Below are 24,313 nucleotides of genomic sequence, written 5' to 3'. Positions count from 1 at the left end.
CCAAATAATCTGATTTACCGAGGCGTCTTATTGCCGGAGGTGAATTTGGCCTCTGAAAGGTATCTTGCGCGCTGGACTAAGGACCCTCGCACACAGGATTTTGTCTTGGAACTGAGCAACTTCTTCGTAGTCAACTTTATTGGTAACTTTCGGAGTCACCGAAGACATAGTGGCTTCCACGTGAAGGTCTCTTGCGACAATAATCAGTGGGATTGCGTGGGAACAAGGCATAGAGAGGACTTAGAGGACATGCACTTCACGGATCGTGTCGTTCGCTACATTCGCGTTGGTGGCTCTTTTGGCTCTTATTCAGACCAATTCTACCTGCAGGTCAGTTATCTTCAAACAGGAAAAAATGCCAAGATATACAAATAAACGGAATTCCTCTTTAATATAATTCCATTGTATTTCCAAATTAAAATATGTCTATAAAATGTGCCGGCATGATTAGCTCTTGGCTTAAATCAAGTGTAATTCAAGCCAACACCAAAACGAGAAAGAGAGAGATAGATGCAGGAAGTTGGGCATCTCTTATCCAGTCACCTAATCTCCAGGACGACCAGTCCACCGCAAATTGACCGCAACATTTGACAATTTTCGGCATTTGGCAAATCCGCCGCAAAAAACCGATGGACAGAGAGAGGGCAGCGCAGTTGGCGAACTGAAAGGGAAAGAATGAGAAGGCAGAGAGTGAGAGAAAAATCAAGAGAAATGTTATGTACTTTGTCTCTGTTACGGTTCCAAATCAAACAATGGGGCCCAGTGGGTAGCAAGGAAGGAGCGCTGCCCCTCCCTCCATTCCGGAATCCGGAATCCGGAATCCGTAATCCCGAATCGGTGGGTCTCTTCTGTACCGTCGGACATCTTAGAGATAATTGCTTTGATAAGGCCTCCGCCGCTTTCCCTTCGCTGGGTAGTCCGTAAACATTTTTTATAAATGTCGCCAAATATTTACATGTCGCAGGGATTGTAAAGCTTCACCGAGTCTTGGGGTTTCTATTTTTTTTTTGCTTTTGCTTTTCGTTTTTCCCCTGAATCTCTCAATCTCGCACTCTCACACTCTCTTCTGTCTCCGTCTCCGTCTCTGTCTATTGGCCACTTTTTACAATGGCCCGCATTTGGCCTGCGGCTTGACTTTGCCGATTGTCTGTCTGTCCCACGGTCAGTCCTTTGGTCTGAACGTCTGGCCTGGCCATGGCCTGGCCTCCTGGTGGTGGCTTCCTGGCTGGCGATTCCCGGACGTTGCCGTTGCCGTTGCCGTTGCCGCGTTGCTGGAAACCGCATAAAAGTCATTGTCACAGCAAATGGATTAATTTTCGCGGCACGTTGTCATATACACCTCTCTTTTGCACTCTCACAATTACACCTCCCTCTCTCCTTCTCTCTCTCTCTCTCTCTGTCCCCCTTTGAGCACATCGTTTGTCTCTTTTTCGCTCGGTCTCGGTCTCTGTTACAGTTACTGTTACTTTTTTTTTTGTATATATGTATATATAAAGAAATTAAAAAGCCTGGTCAGTGGTTCAGAAGAGGATGGGAATAGGTGAGTGGGTGGGTGTCTGGGTGGCATTGTGGCATTTACCGCAACAATAATTACGTTTTTGGGTTGTGGGTTTTTGGATCCTGTGATGCTGCTGGATGCTGCCACGGAAGTGTATAATGTTGCTAAGTAGTTGCGGTTTATTTGTTCTCGTTGTTGTTGGTTGACATTCCCTCCCCCTCTTTTTCCTCCTCTTTGTGTTGCCGTTGTTGTTTCGTGTTCCGTAATTATCGTGAAAGGCAACAGGAGGTTTATTTCATGCTGTAAATGCCACATAATTAAGTTTTGTTTCTGTTTTTCCTATTTATGCAAAGCACCTTTTCTAGTGGAAAACAAAAGTCTGAGATTAACTCAACATTTTTTCAGGGTAGTGCAGAGTGTTTCTTTCCTTGATTTTATTTAAATTATTAACAATTTATTTCATTCGAATGAACTAGTTACCACAATTCTGGCTGTAATCAATCTAAATACACAGCACTGATCAGGATTGTATCATTACTGATCTCTTCTGAGCTTATCATCAAGGAAGGAAGACACGAGGGTAGGGCACCTCTGAGCTCTGAAAACTTGGCAGATGGAGGTGCAGCGCAGTCATCCCTCACAGGAGATTGGAAGCAAACAGGATGGGTGGCCCTTATCTTGACCCAATAAGGCTACAATAGTCAGATACTTAGCGCCCCATAGCGCAGTCCCAGCGGTGCCATAACGGGCCGAAACGGAGGCCACTACCAAACCTAACCTTAGTGATCTCTAACGAATTTTTCCTACGACCCAAAGCTGATTATTTCTAAGTGTCAATCTCGCAATACATCGAAAACAATACTCGCATATATATGGCTGCTTAGCTAATGCAAAATCCAAACCAATCACACTATGCCAACACGAAGAAAAACAGAAATTTCTGATTGATTTGTGGCCTTACAAATTTGAAATAAATTATGGCTAGTTTTTTGTATCATTAGAGGATGGATTTGCTTTTACGAAACTGTACATAAAAGCCCAAAAAAACATTTATAAATCTTGATCTGAACATCTGAAAAAAATGATTTCTTCCATTTTTATATATATGTATATATTTTTTTAAAATTTTATTTGGGTGCATTAATTTGATGACTTTTCAGGTATGAATAAACGTCTCAAAGGCAATTCGAAAACAATTTACCACCATTTTGTGGTGTTTTTGGTTTTTTAATTTTTTTTTTTTATACTAACAGTTGGATCCCATGTCACTGTTGTCGTCCATGCGAACGAATTGAATGGCACCACAATTGTAGATTTCTGGTTCATTTCCTTTATCCTCGCCAGCCTCTCTTTGGGTCCACGCTCAATGCAGTTGTGTGCACAAGTCATGAAATACCAGAAGCCACCGCTGCAAACGCGTGAAAGGAAACAAGTCTTGGTCGATGGGTTAAAGAACCATCTTATAACTCTCCAATCGCATCCTGTGAAGTCGGGTTCCCCATAACACAGGGCTAATGGATTATTAGGAAATAGAACATACATAGCTTTTACCGAAGAATATTCCACGTACTTGTGTCATAATATAAAGCGTCACCGACCACAAACGCCAGGCATAAGTAAAAGCAAGCGATGCCCACCCACCGATCTTTCCAAGTGAAATCCATCATTGGTACTCTGTCCAACTGCGAATCGCATTGAAAACAATTCTCAAATGCAATTAGCTAAGGCAATTTTGGGGCACGACGAAACGATTTTTGAACAGATGTATCAAGATTTCTACATACATATTTAACTAAAAGCTTAAAAGAACGTCACATAGCCCATACTCTTTGTGTCACTGTCTGGCTGCTTTGGTGATATGGCCGTGCCCACTCAATCATTTTTCTTGCCTCCTGCATCGCAAAAAGGACGGGACGCAGCCCGCAAAAGGCTAAAAAAAAAACAGCTGTAGAAGCAGCTGATGCAGGAGCCAAAGGTGAGGTGAGGTGAGGGTAGCGTGAGAGTAATTCAATTGAAGGTATCGGCAAAAGCCGATAGTAGAGCGTTAGAGCGTGCTTATAAAATTGATAGCGTTCTTGGAATCGTATTTCAAAATACTCGAGGAGAGGAAGAGGAAGTCCAGAAATATTTTTGAACATTAAAATTGTATTTAAAAGTGCACATCCACTCACGCCACCATCTCTTACTCGCACTTCGGTTAGAGCAAAGACTATACAATACCAAGATGTTGCATGAGCGACCAAAAAGCTGTTCTAGGGCGGGTCCTAACATTAGAACCCAAAAGGCACGAGGGAGCGCGCGGGGTTTCAATTCCCTTTTCGCCTGTACTTCGTCTCTACCGCGACCCCGCTGCCCATCGGTTTCGTCTGTTCGGCAATTCTGGACTCTCGAGCCTCAGCACCGTCGAAGCGGTGGTCGCGGATCGCCGATGTCTTTGGAGCGGCACAGTGGGACCTTTGGCCGTCTCAGCTTGCTAGATTAGTTAGTGAATATGAGTTCAATAAATATTTGCACACTGAAAAAATGTTAAACTTTGAGTGCTTATATCTCCTAAACTAAAACTATCTTGAAAATTCAATTGGAAAATTCTCTATTAGATGCGTACATTAAATTTATCTAAAGCACTCATACAATTTTTTACTATTTCGGCCCCACTGTGCCGCGCCAAAAACATCAGCGACCACGCTGCCCTACGGTTTCGGCAAGCAGACGATTCATATTTTGTTTTTGTATTCTTTCTCTCGAGACACACCGACTCGACGCTGACCGAGGCATTGACGAAGCCGAGTAGCGTTTCGGAGGCGAAGCTAGCGTAAAAGAGAATTGAAGTAATAGCCCCGCGCGCCCGTACCGTGAAGCGTCAAACGAAAATTGAAAAAGAATTTGTTCCTCATGCAACATCTTGGTATTGTATAGTCTTTGGTTAGAGCCAGCATAGAAACAAACCAAAGCAAAGCATCAACAAAATAGGAAGGAGGGAGGGAAGGAAACAGTGTACAAGACGAAACGTTTGGGAGCACCGTTACTCGCCCTCGTACACCTAGAAAACTAGCGCCCGCTCATGCGAAGAGCCGCAAATGTGTGCAGTGTGCTACGAGTAACGGGACAGCAACGGTTCTTCTTTTTTTTTCTTTGCTTTATTCCCTATGTTTCGGCACTCGCACTGTCTGTATTTTCTTGATACCCTTTCCGAGGCTAGATTTGACAGAATTAAGAGATTTGTTTGTTTTTTTTAAAGGTTATGTTTAATTATATTTGAATACGTTTTACACACTGGATTCCATTCGGATCCCCTCGCCATACATATGTATCTACCATTAAAGATTGTATCTATGTATGTACATATGTCCTCGGCAGCCGAAGTTGATGTTTCCTTTTGATTGGGTGAAATTGTACGCGTGTAAGAAATAGAAAATAGGAATCTTGGAAGTTGTGTGCTGACAGGCTGCACCACAGTGAATATGCAGGGACAAGGCTAATCAAACAGGCAATCGTTGTTCTTATAGCATTATTTCACTGTGTTATTGCTCTAATAGTTCACTGTATTTGCAGCTCTTCTTGTACTCCCCTCACTTGGTTTCCATTAACTGGTTGATTGTCTATAAATTTGAATGCTGTGCATCAATATAGTTGATTCCGAAAAGGTTTCTCAGCTCGAAGACTGTACGATCTTGCTCATCCTGGAAACGGCGCGCAAGATGATTCCCTGATGCCACATCCTCCCCCGGCAACAACCCGACACGGTAGGGCAGATTCTTTCCGGTATCCGCTTGACCAATGGCGTCGAGTATCTGTTCCAACTCGTATATGCCAGAGGGGCGTACCTCTTGCACCAGCTGTTGGACAGTCAAAAGCGGGAGACGTACGAGCGCAGCCACCGTCTTGAAGTCCTCGCTCGGATGGTTGTCCCTCCATTTGCATACAGCTCGAAAGATATCAATTTCGAGGGCCGCAAACGTGTCCCGTCGCAGGAGTTCCTCAAGTGATTCCTTGGGCAGTTGTGCGAAGGAATCATGTTTTACTATGTCGGAGCCATTGTTGTCGATGAAATTGAGGCATTCTTCAGCCCGTTGGTTGAGATTTTTGCGGCGTGCGACATCCAGGATCGTGCACACATTACTGACAGAAAGATTCTGCTGCAGGTATTTTCCTATTCCCGACTCGACGACCTGCAACCCGTAAAGATGGGCCAAATCGAGCACATCGATAATGGTGTCAACGTCCAGTGTGGACAGAGGCATCTTCCCCGAGTAGAGATATCCCAGGATTAACTTGAAGGCTTCAAGCGGCACCTCCAGCCGAACTTCCCGTTGGTTCGACTCGGCCAAACCGCCGTAGAGCAAAGCGCGGAAGTACTCAGAGCGCGTCGCCAGAACGAGACGGTGGCCCGGCAGCCGCTGATCCTCCACCAGGAACTCCACGTCCGAGTAGGGCTCGTTCATGCAGAGGCTGGCCATGTCCGCGACGAAGCTGTCGATCTCGTCGATGTTTTCCACAGTGGTCCCTTGATTTTTCTGGCTGCTCATTTTCGTCGCTGGATATTTCTGTGTGGAATGGAAAAATGATGTCTAAACGTGTATTCTTTGTGTTCCATAAACTCACTTTATTTCAATTTCTTGAACAATTTATGCGCACAGATTGTTTTGTTCCTCTTTTTGTGGCGTTTGGCAATTTTTGTGTCAGTTTCTGCTGCTTCTATTTATGCAGGCTTTCAGGTTTCCCTTTCTTTGACTTCACAAGTCGGCACAGCGGCAGTCGGTGTTTTGCTTCGAGTAACTCTTGAATTTCGATAAATCGCTATCGTGCTATCGATATATATATGTATGTATATTTAACACGCCAAACATCGATAGAAATGAGATATTTTAATGAATATTTATTTTGTTTAAATCAATTAGAATTTCACAAAATAACGTGGTAATAGCTTTCATCCGTTTCTCTGTAGTTTATTTAAAGGCTTATTACGGAAGTCCATCTGCCCGGCAAAATTTATAGACCTACAAAAACGCAGTGGGATTCAATGAAACGATGCCGAACGCACTGCACTGACTGTTGAAATCCAAATGATATTGTTCTCGCTCCGAGACTCTGATAAGAGAGCTGAATCAGCAAATTCTGGGTCCAGCGGCTGTCGCTGATCGTGTGTGGAGCTTAGAGAATTAGAAAGAATACACACCTATAAACACATACACACACATTTTCGCTGGCTCTCATCCAGGGTATACTAATAACAGGGTTTGGTTTGGTCACTCGGGTTAGAAGCACTTGTATTCGAGCGCCGCTTGCGATACGGAGAGCCGTTAGTTATTCGATCTATGTCCATACCTAATGATATTCTACCATTTATTTGTCTCTCTCATTCGTGCCTTTTTTATACCCGATACTCAAAATGAGTATTGGGGTATATTAGATTTGTGGTGAAAATGGATGTGTGTAACGTCCAGAAGGAATCGTTTCCGACCCCATAAAGTATATATATTCTTGATCAGCATCAATAGCCGAGTCGATTGAGCCATGTCCGTCTGTCCGTCTGTCCGTCCCCTTCAGCGCCTAATGCTCAAAGACTATAAGAGCTAGAGCAACGATGTTTTAGATCCAGACTTCTGTGATATGTCACTGCTACAAAAATATTTCAAAACTTCGACCCGCCCACTTCCGCCCCCACAAATGACGAAAATCTGTTGCATCCACAATATTGCAGATTCGAGAAAACTAAAAACGCAGAATCATAGATAGCGACCATATCTATCAGATTGTTGAATCTGGATCAGATCAGATCATTTTTATAGCGAAAGGAACAAATCAATTTGCACTGGCTACGCAGCGCCCGACGTCACGCTCAGACTGATTTTCTGTCTCTCTCGCACGCACTCTTTGTCGTGTCGTTTAATATTAGCGGCGTCTGCCGGAGGAGAGCCATTTTTTAGTTTTCTCAAATCTGCAATATTGTGGATGCAACAGATTTTCGTCCTTTGTGGGGGCGGAAGGGGGTGGGTCGAAATTTTAAGATATACGTTTTATAGTAAGATCTAACAGAAGTGCGGATACCAAATTTGGTTACTCTAGCCTTAATAGTCTCTGAGATTTATGAATATCCCCAGATTTTCATCCTTTGCAGGGGCGGAAGGGGGTGTGGCGAAATTTTGAAACAATTTCGTCTCGGTCCGATATATTGTGAGTGTGGATACCAAATTTGGTTGCTCTAGCTTTTATAGTCTCTGAGATCTAGGCGCTAATGTTTTACTCTAAGCAAAGCCGGCTATGCTATGTGTGTGTTAGAGAGAGACAGGGCGAGAAAAAATGAAATTGTTTTCTTGATTCTGGCTATAATAATAAAACGATCCAATTCAGATTCTGCAGTCTAAAAGATATGGTCATTCTCTACGATTCTGCGTTTTTGGTTTCCTTGTATCTTTAAAATTGTGGATGCCACAGATTTTCGTCCTATGTGGGGGCGGAAGTGGGCGAGGCAAAGTTTTGAAATATTTTTGTAGCAGTGACATATCACAGAAGTCTGGATCCAAAACATCGTTGCTCTAGCTCTTATAGTCTTTGAGCATTAGGCGCTGAAGGGGACGGACAGACGGACAGACGGACGGACAGACGGACAGACAGACATGGCTCAATCGACTCGGCTATTGATGCTGATCAAGAATATATACATATACTTTATGGGGTCGGAAACGATTCCTTCTGGACGTTACACACATCCACTTTCACCACAAATCTAATATACCCCAATACTCATTTTGAGTATCGGGTATAACAATACAAAGAGGGCTGTTTAAAATACGATTTAGAGGCTTAGTCGGATAACCGAATAATATTGGGTTATTTTCAGCGTTTCTTATATTTATTAATTTATCAAATTAACAAATTTTTAGGGTCTGAGACCTAGTCTGGATAACCTAGCACACAGCTTACTCCTTCGACATACTCCTTGCCCTCTCTGCTGTCCGAAGCTCCCCCATTATTGTAGCGGTAATCTTAGTGGTTGCAGCCCATACATTGGTATCCGCTACCATATATGGCACGATATTATTGTTGCACATATTGCTATACATATGTATGTACATATGTTCGATGTCCAACAATTCACCACAAGATTTCTCGCAGTGTTGGCTTCCGTTGCCTTCTTTACTTCTTTACTATTTACCGTTTGTAACTGTCCACCGCCTGTCTCATTGCTGTGCATGAGTTTTCTTGTTCACCGCCTGTCCCATTGCTGCGTAGGCGTTAGTGAGAGAGTGCGTAGGGAGAGAGAGACGACTCGCTCAGTGAAGATCAAAAGGGACAACACGAAGAGAGAGCGCGCGTTGGGCGTGTGTGTGGGTTAGATAGAGAAAGAGCGAACGAGTGCTCAGAGGCATACTCAGAGAAGTGGCGATAAAATGAGTCGGGAGAGCGTAACTTTGAATGAGGCATGTAACACAGGCAAAAAGATTCAAGGCTAATGGCAAGCGATCCCCCTTTGAGGGATGGTTCAGCAATGTTCAAAAAGTAATTGGGTTAATGGAGACAGATCCGAATTAGAATAGAAAACCGACAGCTACATACAGCTTTGTGTAGAAAATTCCCTGACAGTGTCAAAAATGAGTAATCATTGTTTTTGATGTTTTTTCAGTTATCCCTTTTATAGCTTTTTTTCACAAATTACCTTAAGTTCAATCACGTAATTGTTATAAATCAATAAATCAATAAATTTTATTTCAGCGTGTAAAGAATAGTCCCCTTTCGAATCTAATAAGTATTGTATGTACATATGTATATCCTTTATTTTGTAAAGAATAACGTATTCTTAGAATTGTATGTTTTATGTATTGTTTTATGCTTTCTTTTAAATTTTATTTATCAATTCTATTATTTTTTATTTTATTTATTTTTGTGCATGAATATTTGAGTTTATTTATGAATTTATTTTTATCGATTTCCTATTTATTCTTCACATTCGACTAAATGAGCTTCTGAAAAGATGTATTTGAAAAATTGCAGGTGTCACAGGGTTTTCTGACTTTAAACATGGGATAGTATGTTCTTCATTAGTTTTGAATCTGTACTCCACCTTCTACAAGTTTAATCATATTTCCCAAAAGCAGAGCACTTTTCACTTTCTGTGCAACTCAAAAAAAAAAAACAAATAAATTTCCTTATATTTGTGGTACTCTCGATAAGAAAATGAAAATGCAAATTCATATTGTCATTTTCCAACCTGATTCCATCCCTTGATATATATTTTTTTTTGTGGAAACGATTCTTTGGGAGCTGTTTCAGTTATCATTATGGCTGTATGGATATGTAAATGTATGTTATTTATAAGTTAAATCTTTATACACGAGTGTGTGTGTGTGTGTGTGTGTGTGTGTGGGTATGATACCCGGTATAAATGCAAAGCTTTTTGCATGTACTCAATTTTAAGCTTGTTTGTGTGTGTGCCTGGGCATTTGCCTCTCATATCAGGACAAACGTAAGCCGATTATAAAGCCAATTTCTATATCATACAACGTGTCCTTTATGTCTATATAGATTTATATATAAATATACAATTATATTTATGTTGTGCCTTGGCTTTTGCTCGCATGAACTCTGGTCTCCTGTCGTGTTTTTTGCTTTTACTACGAAAGTCGAAAGCCTTGGACCAGCCCCGAACTCCTTGTAACTGCCAGGGTTGCCTTGTTAACATGCTAAATACTTTTTAATGCCAATTTATGGAGCTTCGTTTTTGGGGCCAGATACAGATATCGAAGTGCTGCCCCCTTGGGGATACCCAATAATTTCATATACAATACGAGTATGAATGTATGTACATACATATGTATGTGTTTTGTTGTACAATGTATTCGATAATTACATGGTGCAACGGTGCTTGGAAAAGTGCGAGGGGAAACACTGTGCAACTTTTCTGAAGATGCCACAAAGTATGCAGCGTCAGCTGATAAGGGGCGCAAAAATTAAAAAAAAAAAAAAACAAAAAACAAAAAAGGGGATGGGGATGCAGGACAAGGACCAGCAGCAGCAGCAGCAGGACCATTTATAACAATGCAAACTGACAGAAAGAGAGAGAGAGAGAGAGAGAGATAGAGAGAGTGAGAGCCCCACACCCTCATTCTATTGTGATGCAAGAATTAATGCACCAGACGTGTCGCAGAAGAGGAGCCCGGAGGAAGAAGACAGGGAGCTTGTCACACACAAAGGACACTCGCAGCAGCAGCGAGAGAGAGAGAGAGAGAGGGGAGCAGAGTGTGCGGGCAGCAGCACACAAAACAAACGATGTGGTTGCAAATTAGTAGTAAACCACCAACTACATCAAGCGTGAGAGGATCCCAGGGCTGCAGTGCACTGTGCACTGGCAAACCAGGGCGCCCAAAACCCACGGCCCCAAAGCAAGTGGAAATAAGTCAGTCCACCAGTCGGTCCTAAACTACACACGCGCTGATGAAAGGACTCACACACACACACACGCACGCGCACACACACAGAGAGGAGTGGAGTGGAGTGGAGGAGTGAGCGCCTGGCTCCACACAAACAGAATTATTTCGTGCATCCTGCAAACGGATGCATGACAGGCAAAGGCAACGGCAGAGAGCAACAGCCGCCTCTCCGCCATTGCCACATCGCCATAAGAAGTAAGCTGTAAATTTTCATCAGCATTCAAAAGGGAGAAGTGCTGTATACTCTTTCCCAAAGAACGGGTCGACCAGGCAAGTTCTTCAAATAAAAGTATTGAAGTTTTAGAAACCTAAGACTTCTTTGCACAGAAAGCTCGAAAATTCCCCAGATTATATCGAAGAACCTTTTTCTAAACAATTTAGACCATCTTTAGACCGTGAAATGACCAAAACGAAGGAATGGCTATTGAAATGTTAGTCAAAGATTTTGAATCAAATCCTATAGCCGATAATACCGATACGCCGACGTATTCAACTATTAAAGTGGTATAAAATGAGAGGAAAATAAGCGACTTTTAATCCCCAAATCATCTCTAGCTGTTATCTTTCTTTTATATACAAAATGGTAGGTCGTCGTTGTCCGATATTTGGCTCATATAATCGCTAAATATATGGCATCCTTGGATTAATTTTCCTTCCTTCCGTCCTTCCGTCCTTCCTACTTCCTTCAAATGCAGACTTCCCTGAGAAAATGTCGTCCTCTTACAAGATCTTTCACCCAGTAGACCAAATCTCAGAACCATTTAAGAGTAGCCATAAGTGAAGAGCATCAAGTCCTTGGAGTTATCTTTCTATCACTCTGGCTAGCTCTCTATCCCGCTCTCTTTCTAGTTATCTGTCTCTCTCTCTCTCTCTCTCTCTATCTCTTCGTGTGTGTACGGCCTGATAGAGTAGCCATAGCGCATAAAGTATGATGTGAGATTGTTGCTGTTGCTGGTTGCTGCTGTTAAGGGGCAGTTGTTAGTGGCACGGTGAACGTGTGACAAGGCCACAGGAATGCTGAGTGAGAGGGAGAGAGAGAGAGAGACAGGGAGGGAGTGAGTGAGTGAGGGATAGAGCAGGAAGTACCGGATGTCGCCGGATGTGGAGCTAGCCGTGTGTGTCCGTGTGTGTGCATGTGTGTCGGTGTCCCATGTTGTCGTGTGACTTTGGTCATGGTTATGACTCCCGGACTCCGACTCAGGACTCAGGACTCAGGACTCAGGACTCAGGTGGTGCCCGGTTATATGTGCCTCCACTTCCACCTTTCACCCCTGTGCATGTGTTTGCCTTTCACCTAGATTCCCCATTTCCCAGCCCATTGTCGCCTTTGTTCAGCCGCGCTGTCAGTTAAATGTCAACAGGATATGTGGGAACTATAATAATTTGTTGGCTACAGGTCCTCTTGGCTTAGACTTTTGTCTTCTTCAGAATGTGAAGTCGTTGATGCCTTTAGACCAAGCGATTGGCTTTACCGGAAGCAATTTTATGCGGCTATACATCCGTCTAAATAGTTCATTAAACTGTTTTTAATGGCTACAAATTGTCTTTCGACATAATCGTTGGATATTCCCCATTTATTGTGGAGACCGTTTCTAGTTGTTCAACCTTGTGGGTTAAAAAAAAAAAACTCCCTACAATACTTGAAGATACAATCGTGCTCACCAAAATGTATAACGTTTTATGTTTCATTTGAAATAATTCTCTGCTCAAATTAAAAGCGGAAAATGATATTGAACTCTCACGAAACCCACTTTCCGACAATGAGGCCGATTTTATCCTATATCTAAGTACAGCCTTCTCAGCGTCATTTTAATTTAGCGGATCATATTATCAAAGAAGCACCAGAAGGCCAGTGGCAAGCTGCTAATTTTTTGGCAATACTTTATGACTCGAGCTCCTCACCATGGTGCTGGAGATTTATCAGAGGCACCACCAAAGCCACCAAATAAAGATACAGGAATCGGTTCACTTCTTTAACGTGTTGCGACGCCTAAATATTTCCAAGTTCCAAAACCATCCACGCTTTCACGCAGAATTTCTCTGCAAGAATTCTATTCTATTTCCTTATTTGAAATTATCAAAGCTATCAACTCACAACTCAACGAAATAATTAATTAATTGTAGGAAATGAAATGCCGCAAAGTTTCTCACCTGGCGAACCAAAATTTGTCCCGAAAATTCCAATTTCCCACGCCCTCCCACGCGAAAATTTTTGCAGGCAAACTGCCAAATGTCACCTGTCTCTGTCTCTGTCTCGCCTCAGTCTCTCTCTGTCTCTCTGTGTGTTCTGTCTCTCTTTCTCTATTATTTTGTCAAATGTATATTTATTACCGGAAATGTAAAACAACATTGTTGAGAGCTGATCCAAGGGGCAGGGGGCTGCGGCCGAAATGACAACGCTGGCAACAGATGCCAAATGAGGTGGTGCCATGAGAGGTGAAGAGGTGGCTCCAGGGGGGCGGTTTGAAGTTTTGAGAGGTGCTTTAGGAATAGGCCGCCACATGGCAGGATGTCGCTTCTGTTCGGTTCCTGCCAATGGACAATTTTAAACGGGAAATGATTTTAATTGATTTCTGTGTGACATTCTGTTATTACAACCCAAATGAGATTTCTAAATCCACACCAAAGAGTAATTTGCTTTGTTGTATGCTTTAAGAATATTACGAATTATGGGCACATTAGGGAGAATATACGGAATTCTATATTATATAGGCGTATATTAAATCTAAGTATTTTGTTTTGATTGTAAAGGTCAACATTTTTACATTTTGGCAATAAAACGATTAAAATTCTACCCCAGAACTGTCCGTAAATGAAATATACAATTTGTAAATAATTTAGTGGATAGCATTAAAGCAACAAAATTACGAAATAGCAGAGCAGAAAGAACAGACGAAAAATTTTCAACAAGATAATGAATATGTGCGTGTGAGCAAGACGCAAATGCGTGAATATTACTCGCAAGAGTCACTAGAAAAACGACATCAACAACGACAAGCGTGCCGGTTTGTAGCTGAAAACTTTCCATAAATTAAGTATACAATTTGTAAGCATTTCATTTCAAAATAAATAAATAAAGTTAATTTTTAATTTAATTTTCAGGCTATCCATAATTTGATTCAGTCTCTTGTAGACTAGTGCAATTCCATCCAGTCCAAGTATCTTCGGTTTGGGGATTAGGAGACACAGCTGGTACACCGTTCAAGTGCCAGCATCTGACAGACGAAATCGCGGGCGCAGTTACCCAAAAATACTGGACGGAGGAGGTGCTCCAAAAATACTGAATGAGCGAGGATGGTTTTCGTGGCCACCAAAAATACAAATTAAGGCAAAAGGAGGCTCTGCCCCAATTTCGTGTTTTGGTTATTTGTTCAAACAGATGTTGCAGATACTACTATTACCAGTGTTGCCGTTGCCGCTGTTGTTGTTGCTGTTGCTGCTACTTTCGTTATTTGTTTCAATGTGGTCGCCATTGGTTTGGTTTAGTTTTTGTTGGAAAATGTTTATTTCGCCAAAGTTTCGGATGGGTCCTGGTCCAGGTTCAGGTTCAGGTTCAGGTCCAGAACGGCGGGGCAGAGGATTTGAGTGGGCGACGACCGTACGAAATTGACGGGGCGTGGGCCAGAGAACCAAAACCATACCGTTGCAGTCAATAATTGTAGGTTCTATTTGAGAAATTAATGAAAAAAAATACCGTGCCAAATACTTGGCAACATTGTTGCAACTGGGAAAACATTTTGTGGAAAAGTAAGTAAGTATAAAATGGGAAAGTTTTCGCAGTATGGAACTCTGTTTTGTGGGGTTTTAACATGAATTGAAACAGACACATTTTGGAAGCTTTAAGATGTTTAAACTTCCTTTTTTTAACAGTAGATATTCCACATAGGAATACCTCAAGTACAAATGAAATGTGGAACCACTTTCCGCATAGTTTCAATATTTGGAACGCAATTCAAAACGCAACTTAAACCCCATTGAGATGGTTCAAGCCATCTGCTTATGGTGCTCAAACGTAGGGAATAAATTTGTGGGTCTTTTGAGGCTCTGTTGTGGCAGGCCTTAAGGCCCCGGTAAACTCTGTTAAACCCCCTATGAATAGCTTTGCAGATAACACGAGAGTCAAGTCATTAAGATCCTTTGGAATTGATTGGAACGGTTGTAGATGGGATTTCCCAAAGCGACGGAATGTAAGAACCTTATAGATGTAGAATATCTGCAATATATGGTAACAGAAGATAATTTCATAATTTAATTCGACTTAAATAAATGAAAAAAGAGAAAAGATATATAGATACCTTCTAGGTATTAAAGGTTCAACATTTAAAGCCCTCCAAATTTCCAGATTTCACATTTTTCCCAAAATATAATACCTAAACTAAGGGAAAGTAAATAAATAAAATGAAAAATCATACAAAATACTGAATAAATGAACCCCAAAAGCCACGAAAAGCTTAGCCACAGCCAACAAATTTTTGCAGCGGTTTTGTGCTGCCTCCAATATTCTCGTAGAGCGATGTTTTCAATGCTAAAATTTAAGCGGTTACCGCAGCCTATTTATAAACATTTACCAGAATTTAGCACGCCCTCGCTGTCACCCCCAATGGGGGGTAGAGGCATAAGCCCAAAGAAGATTCGTCGAGTGGGTTTTTGGGCATTGACGTTTTGGCCTGGTGCTGCATATCCGCTTGTGGTGGACCACAAACGCTGCGGCAACCACCCAGAGACCGCCCTAAACCACTCGGTGGAACCCAATGGCCTAACCACTTGATGGCCTTTTTGTTTCGCGAAAAAGACCAAGGTCCCTCCATCGCATAGATTCGAGGGTACAGAGCTATAGACAGAGCTTTTGCTGGTCGATTATAGGGTATATGCTTCTACCCCATGTGGCAAACATCATCCCGAGCCCATGCTACCCTTTGCATCTGTTACAGAAATGTCAATGACCATGGGCAATCACATTTATCAGACCATCAATGGGGTCTTTTTTGTTGTTGTTGTTGTTGTTGGTGTTTTTTTTTCTTATTTCAAGCCCACCGCGAGATCTCTGCCGCTGTCGCGCTTTTGTTTACGTAATTAAAAGTGGAGGCTGATGAAAAAACGATAGCTCAAAGAGAGACAGAGAGAGAGAGAGAGAGAGAGGGGGAGGCACAGAGAAGAGAGGTTTATGTGTCACTTAAATCAGTTGAGCGAGCTTAAAATGTTAATACAACAACTTATTTACGCCGCGTTGCCCAATAAATCCGCATAACATAACTGTATGTAAGCACACACACACACACACAGCACACACACACACACAGCACACACACACACACACACAGAGCACACTCATCGACCCACTAGGTCCCTTCTCGCCCTCGTTGTTCTCTTTTTTGGGCATGTGGAACGTAAGTGATGTGTGGACTTTATTAAGCCATGCCATGGCCAACGAAAATTGCAATGAATGTGGCAACATTCATAACTCTCTCGACGTGCATGTGTGTTCTACAGACTTTATTTAACGGGAATATCGTTATATTCTACGGACTGACTGGATTAGTGGTTCTGCAAAGACACGCCGCCATCCACAGGATAACAAACCCTGACGACAGTGTTTAACAAAACGAAAACTAAATGATCGGCAAATTTCGCAGTTATCATTTTTCCAATCTGTCCCACTGTAGCATGAGCAACGCGCAGATACGATGTCGCACGCCGCAACAATCTCAACCAGCTGACTGAAGAATGCCTCACGTTCATTGACTGCAATGCCTCCGATATAGTAAAACATGATTCCTTTGAAAAACTGTCCAAGGAATCACTTTAATGAAGTTATTTGCGAAAATACCTCATGTAACATCACGATCGAAGTGGATGATTCTGATTTTGCGACCAGACTCACTGGGATTTTGTGGGATCGAATTGCTATCAGAGAGCGAAATTCAACTTTAAGGAGCGACGCGTTCGCTACATTCGTATCGGAACTGTACCTAGTGGTTCTGTACAGTCTCTGACAGCCATGTACAAAAATTAGCACTGTGACTTTGTGCATCAGCAGCGAGCTCTGAGTGGTGAAGGTTACGTCCTTTGATGAAATATAGACTTTAGTAGCCGTATATATATGAATATATGAAGCCTGTTTGCGTAGCCTTGTCCCTGCACATTCACTGTGGTGCAGCCTGTCAGCACACAACTTCCAAGATTCCTATTTTCTATTTCTTACACGCGTACAATTTCACCCAATCAAAAGGAAAGATCAACTTCGGCTGCCGAGGACATACATATGTACATAGATACAATCTTTAATGGTAGATACATATGTATGGCGAGGGGATCCGAATGGAATCCAGTGTGTAAAACGTATTCAAATATAATTAAACATTACCTTTAAAAAAAACAAACAATTGGATAATGGTATATTTTCTGGGGGAAATTTTCAGATACTGTTCTTGATTCATTACCCCTTCAATGAACACCAGATTTCATGCTTATTTTTGTCGAAATGCAGCCCAAAATCATAACGGTACCCCCGTCGTGTTTCACTGTTGGTCTTCAGTGATTTTTATGCAGCTCAGGATTTGGTTTCCGGGAAACCATAGTCTTGGATTTGCTTTCGTCTAAGGATATTACATCATCACACCAGCTTTGGTCCTTTTGGAGTACTCCTGGCCAACTGTTTTCCTTATCTTTCGGTTGTGCTCAGAGAGCAAAGGCTTTTTCTTTGCGACTCGGCCGTTGTGCCCATGTTTTTATACCCGATACTCAAAATGAGTAAGTATTGGGGTATATTAGATTTGTGGTGAAAGGAAGGAATCGTTTCCGACCCCATAAAGTATATATATTCTTGATCAGCATCAATAGCCGAGTCGATTGAGCCCCGTCCGTCTGTCCCTATCAGCGCCTAGTGCTCAACGACTATAATAATAGTTATTAATAATCATTAATATATACATATATACCTCTCTAAAAAGGTATATATATATATTTTATACAATGTATACACGTTTGAAATTAAGAAGAAGAAAAAACCGAATATTAATGTTACCCACTGTAGATGGATTACGACTAAAATAATAGATTAATAGATTATTTTTCGAAATTATTCTACTTATGATATTTGACGGATGTAGAGGCTCAAGTTTGTGTGGTATTTAAGGGTCTAGTATTCCACTAGCTGCTGTCTTAGATTTGGGTTTACTTGATCCCCAATTTCAGGGATATGGATATCTTTCCAGAGCAAACCAGGCGGTCGTTGGTCATCGCTCTTAGGGTTTTTGTTTGGAAAACTAATATTTTGTTAGGTCGCGGGTTCTTGCTGTTGGTGCACATCCCCAGACTCGAATGGCGTATGTCGATAAGGGAATTATTACTTTTTTACTTTTTGATTTTATAAGCTAATAAATATTTTATTTTTTTTTCAAGTTTTTATAGACTGATCAATACGAAATCCCTTTAGATTCTTTCCCATCCAATAGATCCTTCAGCTTCTATCATTTTGGATTTATTTCAATCCACAATCTTCCCCTAAATATTTCCTAAACAATTGAAACGTTTAATTTTCTCTCTAATTGCAATTAAACGTTAATCACAATTCAATGCTTTAGTGCACTAAGTTGTAGCTTCCATTCTAAAGGATATAGAAACCCATAAATCTCATTCACACAATAGAGAGAGAGAGAGAGAGAGAGAGAGAGAGAGCGGTCCCTCGGTCTCCGTCTCTTTCCGTTCATCTTCCGCATCAACGCGCTAAAATAAAAGCCAGATACCGAGTAGTAAATAGTTTTCCCCCCCTCGCATAGCCCCTCCCCCCTCCAGCAAAATTCCCTGTTAATGTCATCGGACCCCCCCTCCCCCATTCATTGGGGCTTTATTTACGCTTCACTGAATTGATTATCAAAAATTTATTGATAACAATTTCTTCTATGTTGTTGTTGCATTAGCAAAGCATTACCTTTTTGCTCTTAAATTGAAATTAATTTGATTTGAACATTTATTCGACTAATTGAATGTTGGTTTAATGTAAAATTTTAGCTTAAGCTGAGAAATTCTTACAATATTGTTCCAGACCTTTAAATCAGTTGAATTGATGGAAAGAATACTGTGAAAATGATGCGTATTAGAGCGATTCGAAGTTATTAAAATTGAAGAGATTTGGATTGCAATTTAATAACAAAAAATACTAGAAAATACTAACAAAAATACCAAAAAAATATTATCCATACAAATTCTCGAATAAATACTAGATATGTAAACAGAACCAGAAAACTACAAAAAAAAAAATACTAGACATACCCAATGGCGATCAAAATTACAGCTATCCAAAAAGTTCAAACTAGATAAAGTCCAGTTTATATTCAAATAAATCCAAGGACAGGGTAACCTTTGCTTAGATCGTCTCTACTGTAGATATTGGATTCAGTATTTCATACGACTATCGACTGAAGCCCCAAAAATAAACTCCCATTTCATTCAGAATGAATATATTTCGTCTCATGGCAGATCTGGCCCATGTCTTAGCCATTGTAATACTGTTGCATAAAATATGGAAATCTCGTTCGTGTGCCGGTATATCGGGCAAGTCGCAGATACTGTTTGCACTCGTCTACTTTATGCGCTATTTGGATATCATGACCTCGTATGTGAGCTTCTATAATTCGACAATGAAGTTGTTATTTTTGGGTACTTCTGGAGCTACTCTGAATCTGATTTATCGCAAGTTCAAGGCATCGTACGATCACAATCATGACTCGTTCCGCATTGCTTACCTCCTGGTGCCGTGTGGCTTGCTTTCGCTTATCTTGAATCATGAATTTTCCGTTTTGGAAATACTCTGGACCTTTTCAATTTATTTGGAATCCGTTGCCATCCTGCCGCAACTATTTATGGTGGCCAAGACTGGAGAAGCCGAGTCCATAACGAGCCACTATCTCTTTGCCTTGGGCTCCTATCGGGCGCTGTATGTCTGCAATTGGGTTTATCGCTACATCGCAGAGTCGCATTTCGATTTAATTGCCATCATCGCTGGCCTCGTTCAAACTATACTCTACTGTGATTTCTTCTATCTATATATTACCAAGGTCCTGCAGAACAGGAAGCTACAGCTGCCCGCATAATTGGAGGGCTTTCAAAATTATTTAAACACATCAAAAAAACATTTTAAGGCAGTTAAGTAGAGGAAGATTTGGATTTTAAGGATATACAAAATATATATATCTAATGAGAAATTTTGTTGTATTGAAATATTAAATTAATGTACGAAATATCCCACAAATGATCATATTTTCTCTCTATTATCGTCCGATATTTGACTCATATCGGCGTGAGCGACCGTAGCGAGTGAGCCGGGGGTAGGCAAACGAGCGAAGCTTGTCCCCTAGGGTGTGTACACCTCTTGGAACCCTTGAAATTCCTCCTGTTGGATTACGATTCTTGATCCCCTTTTAAAAGTAGACAAAAGTTGTAGGTTTCTGTGTAATTGAATGCTTTTGGCTTAATCCCTGTACTTAGACAAGAACAACCATTCCCCTTACAACTATTCCTTCATCCATCTATTCAAACTAATTAAACAATTTCCCTGGCTTTGTGTTCCGTCACATTGAAAAGTTATTTGCCTTCGTTTTGCCTTCGTTTTGCCTTCGCTTTCCCTTCGTTTTCCCCAAGTTTTTTTGTGCGTGTTTTTAGTAGCTCAACTTACAACAAATCAACACATTGAGTTGCCACTGAGGTGAGGCATGGTGGCACGCAGTCAAGTGCAATAACAAAAGCCAAAAACAGCTTGATGAACTCAACTTTATGGGCGCCACAACAGACGAGTTGTGGGGGGAGGGGGGGGTTTTTTTTTTAAGGACATTAGTTGCTAAATTAGTGGAGAGCTTTCCATTCCACTAACTCCTTTTTTGTGTTACCATTTGAAACATATTGTGCCACCCATACGATCCATGGCTGTGTCTCTTAAGTGCTTCTTTGGGCTTCCCCTTTTTTTTAATGGGGTTTTTGCCAGCTTCGAGTAGAGGGGTTCTCGACGAGTCGAATCAGCTGGCTTAGTGCAATTTAATGCACAATTGCTTGGGTTTAACCTACGACCCCCCAGTACAGTACACCCACACAACGCCAGGCCGCCCAGAGCATGTTTTGTCTTTAGTTGTGGGGCGGACGGGTGGAACGGGGTGCTTGCCGTCTGTTCTTGTTGCTCTTGTTGCCGATGTTGTTGTCGTCTAGTCACGTCTGCTGATGACAAGCGTCTGTTGTGCAGCACAAGGCATACCCCCCTTTGCCCCTCTCCGATCCGACATATTGAATGTCCTGGGCCTGGGCCTGGGTCCTGGGTCCTGGGTTCTGTGTCCAGGCGCTTCGTTGCGCTGCATGGCGCATTTTCCAACGCCATTGTCCTGCTGTAGGTACTATTTTTGTGTCGCACAATTTACTGCACTTCCTGGGCCAACAGAACACAAAAAAAAAATGAGAAAGAAGAATACCAAACCATCGTGCGAGTGTACACCAGAGACAGAAAAGAGGGTCTGGAGCTGGAGACCCGATGACAAACTTGGGGGGAGGCCAGCGAGCGCGCATTGTCTCGATAATTACCCATGTCCCCTGGTGTGGCAGTCAGCCATGTGACTGCCGACAGCCGACAGCCGACAGCCGACTGGTGACCCTTGGCCCCGTTTTCTATCTATCAACAACTTTTGCCGAACAAAAGTTGGGCACGTTTCGCCACAGACAACAAGAGAGACAGTGGGGGAGAAAAGGGAGCCATGCTCGCCTACTCGGGCAATTGGCAAACGTATTGCCAGCGCAAGGACATGTCAAAACTACATACGACTGTACACCGAGCACAGTCACTCTCTCCCTCTTCGATGGCTACTTCAAACAGCTTAAAGAGTGCCTTGCCTGGTGTCCAACGCTGTGATTTGAAATGTCGAGACATTCGAGGGCCTGCGACACAACTCGAGTTCCAATCGAAGCCCGGACCTCGGGGCACGAAAAACCGAAATGTGAAACACCATTTCAATTTTCAAGGGGAAAAACTTTAAAGTAATTTTAAGTTTTCTGATTTTAATTGTAGGAAAATTTACCGTTTCGGCACAATCTTTCCTAAAACCATACCCGATATCTAAATTTAAGGCTCAAAATTACATAATATACACAATTTATAATCCTCACGGGTCTTCTCTGTCAGCGGAGATAGGTAAACCCTTTAACAAGTGGAGAAACACTTGACCAATATAGTCTTAGGATAACACTCAACATACCATCCCTTCAGTGGGTCTGGGGATGATAATAGAATTGCTACATCATATATAAGGCTTGGATTTTAAGAATAAATTACTTACAAATTCCTAGACTTCTCACCTTTTTATGCGGATATATGCTCTAAAACACTCACATAACGAAGCTTTTTGGCAGATTCTTAAAGAACAATAACGATTTGTACACTTTCTTAAGATCCCATAGGAGAAACTTCTCTAACCTGTAGATGTTTAAACAGTATATTATCATGGGATCTGGTCTGCATTCCTAGGCTTGCCCCAAGGGATTTACCAATTGGACTCTCCCACCTCAGAACTCATATAAAATACCCCAATCTGTTCACTTTAAAGTCAAGGACAAATGGCAACAGCATAAATATTGAATATGACACAGAAACCAGCCGAATCCGACGCAGAGGATACACCAGACACTGACACGGAACAGCCATAAACATAAATCTCTGGCATTTAGCTTGGGCCGAAAACGAAATCAGGCAACCCCCCCCCACTAACCGTCTAAACGTTGGATTAGGTTAGGGGTTAGAAATGGGGAAATGGGGAGCACGGAACTGGTGCAAACGGCAACAAAAATTCAATTGTTTTTCCAGGCACAACAATTTAATTTGACACGTACTTTTAATGTTGAGAGTTCTCTCTCTCTCTCTGTCTCTGGGAAGATACCAAAGCCCCACCATGTGAAATTGAATTTAGATACAATTTCCTGTGACTGCGTGACTCGTCGCGCCTAAGCCCTCCCCCCTCCCCCCCCCCGCGTACAGTACTGGTGACTGTACCAGAGACCTGTGTCTGTCCTGGCAATTAAAAAAATTGTTATGGGTGCAAACAATAAATAAGCAATTTATATGCACAAATGCATTTATCGAGCGTGAAAAGATGCCATGAATGAACGGCCCCCTGGACCGACCACAGGGGGGAGTGGGAGATCAATATATATATATATATCGTATATATCGTATAAAGAGAGACCTTTAAAGTGCATAAAAATTGCACAAACGATTGCCAGCTGACGCTATTAATTATATTTACCATTTCGATAAGAAAAAGTCTACAATAAAAATTACAATGCGTAAAAATCAGGAAAATTTAAGGGCAATCAATAAGCGAATGGTCAATGCTCTGCAGTGAATGAATATTCCCCCTATTCGTTTCAGCTGAATGCCGGTTTTGCCAGTCACAGGTAAACGTTGGTTGAAACGAATCCTTTCCACCCTTGGAATGTTATGGTTAGGGCATCCAAAGTGTCTCCTCTACCATCCAACTATTTCCATATGGGGATTTTTTTTTTTTCCTTTTTTCTTTGTCTTTCTTTCAGTTTTTTGCTCCAACAATTCAATATTTGCCTAAAAAATTTACGAGGCGTGACAGGATGGCCTGGACTCTGGTAGGGGGCGGCGGGGGGAGTCGGTTTTTTCTTTTATTTTGCATTTTTTTTTTTTCGTTGCCTCTGCATGCAAATGCGACGCATGGCGTTATTAATTCTCTCGCTGAGTAGCCGTTGAGTCGCCAGTCCAGTGGGGGGCTGTGCCCCAAGGCCCATGCCACATGCAATCGTATAAAAAAATTCCATGGCCTACTGCTTCACAAATTGCCCTCAAAATGGTGGGTGGGAGTGGTGGGGGGGGGGGGGGGGATGGTATGTATAAAAATAAAGAATAAAGAAAAATAAAGAAAAATATTTATGAAAATATTTTGTTACATTTCCGCGAGTGGCTGTGCGGTGTGTTTTTTTATTCCAGTAACTTGAGGAATGGGCAATTCTGGAATGCGCTTCACTTAATAATTACTATTGTTATTGGATGTTGAGGGAGGGTGGCGGGGGGGGGGAATACCATTTATTGGAATTTCTGGAGGAGGGGGGATTTTAAGACAAAGAAAATCGAATCAAGGTTCAGTGTTTTTAACCCTCTCCAGAGGTTATAAGGTAGTATTCTGAAATAAGGCACAAAAAGCTTACCTTTTGTTTGGCTCCTTGAACACCTGGCTTTCTCACACGTTTAAAGGGTTGCATACTTTTGGGAGGCAAGCCGATTACTGGGCATGATAGAGTCGACTCCAAACTGCAATTTCAACTGCAATTAGAAAAAAAATTCCTTCCATGTTAATTACATAAATGTTTTCAATGGTTCGGGAATGTGCTT

General features: G+C 41.8%; 2 protein-coding genes and 2 long non-coding RNA genes across 7 annotated transcripts in view; 1 reads left to right on the top strand and 3 right to left on the bottom strand.

Annotated features, from left to right (window-relative positions):
* Positions 1 to 24,313, bottom strand: part of LOC117184226 (uncharacterized) — a 60,004-nt gene that overhangs the window by 14,860 nt on the left and 20,831 nt on the right. For 2 of the 3 annotated variants that reach the window (XR_004469509.1, XR_004469508.1), the window contains exon 2: positions 24,130 to 24,232. This is a non-coding gene — a long non-coding RNA (uncharacterized lncRNA). Of the gene's footprint in view, positions 1 to 13,940; positions 15,140 to 24,129; positions 24,233 to 24,313 lie in introns of those variants that run through there. The other variant, XR_004469510.1, reaches the window with a different exon arrangement.
* LOC117184225 (uncharacterized) lies at positions 2,621 to 3,192 on the bottom strand. Its single transcript, XR_004469506.1, has 2 exons — positions 3,069 to 3,192; positions 2,621 to 3,009 (listed from the first exon to the last, which is right to left on the bottom strand). It is a non-coding gene; the product is annotated as an uncharacterized lncRNA (long non-coding RNA).
* Positions 4,873 to 6,565, bottom strand: LOC117184224 (BTB/POZ domain-containing protein 9-like). 2 transcript variants are annotated; one of them, XM_033380831.1, is made up of 3 exons: positions 6,413 to 6,565; positions 6,101 to 6,303; positions 4,873 to 6,042 (listed from the first exon to the last, which is right to left on the bottom strand). In XM_033380831.1, exon 3 carries the CDS (start codon positions 6,022 to 6,024, stop codon positions 5,098 to 5,100), a length of 927 nt encoding a protein of 308 aa, XP_033236722.1. In that variant the 5' UTR covers positions 6,025 to 6,042; positions 6,101 to 6,303; positions 6,413 to 6,565; the 3' UTR covers positions 4,873 to 5,097. The 2 variants fall into 2 exon arrangements, with proteins under 2 accessions (XP_033236722.1, XP_033236723.1); XM_033380832.1 differs by lacking the exon at positions 6,413 to 6,565 and having other exon boundaries at positions 6,101 to 6,377.
* Positions 19,289 to 20,176, top strand: LOC6903479 (ER lumen protein-retaining receptor-like). The gene has a single exon (XM_002132322.3). The coding sequence runs from the start codon at positions 19,380 to 19,382 to the stop codon at positions 20,016 to 20,018; it is 639 nt and encodes a 212-aa protein (XP_002132358.2). The 5' UTR covers positions 19,289 to 19,379; the 3' UTR covers positions 20,019 to 20,176.

The sequence above is a fragment of the Drosophila pseudoobscura genome, chromosome 4, assembly GCF_009870125.1.
Source record: "Drosophila pseudoobscura strain MV-25-SWS-2005 chromosome 4, UCI_Dpse_MV25, whole genome shotgun sequence".
NCBI classification, from domain to species: domain Eukaryota; kingdom Metazoa; phylum Arthropoda; class Insecta; order Diptera; family Drosophilidae; genus Drosophila; species Drosophila pseudoobscura.
The sequence above is the reverse complement of the archived record's forward strand: the minus strand, read 5'-3'. Positions and strand labels throughout refer to the sequence as shown.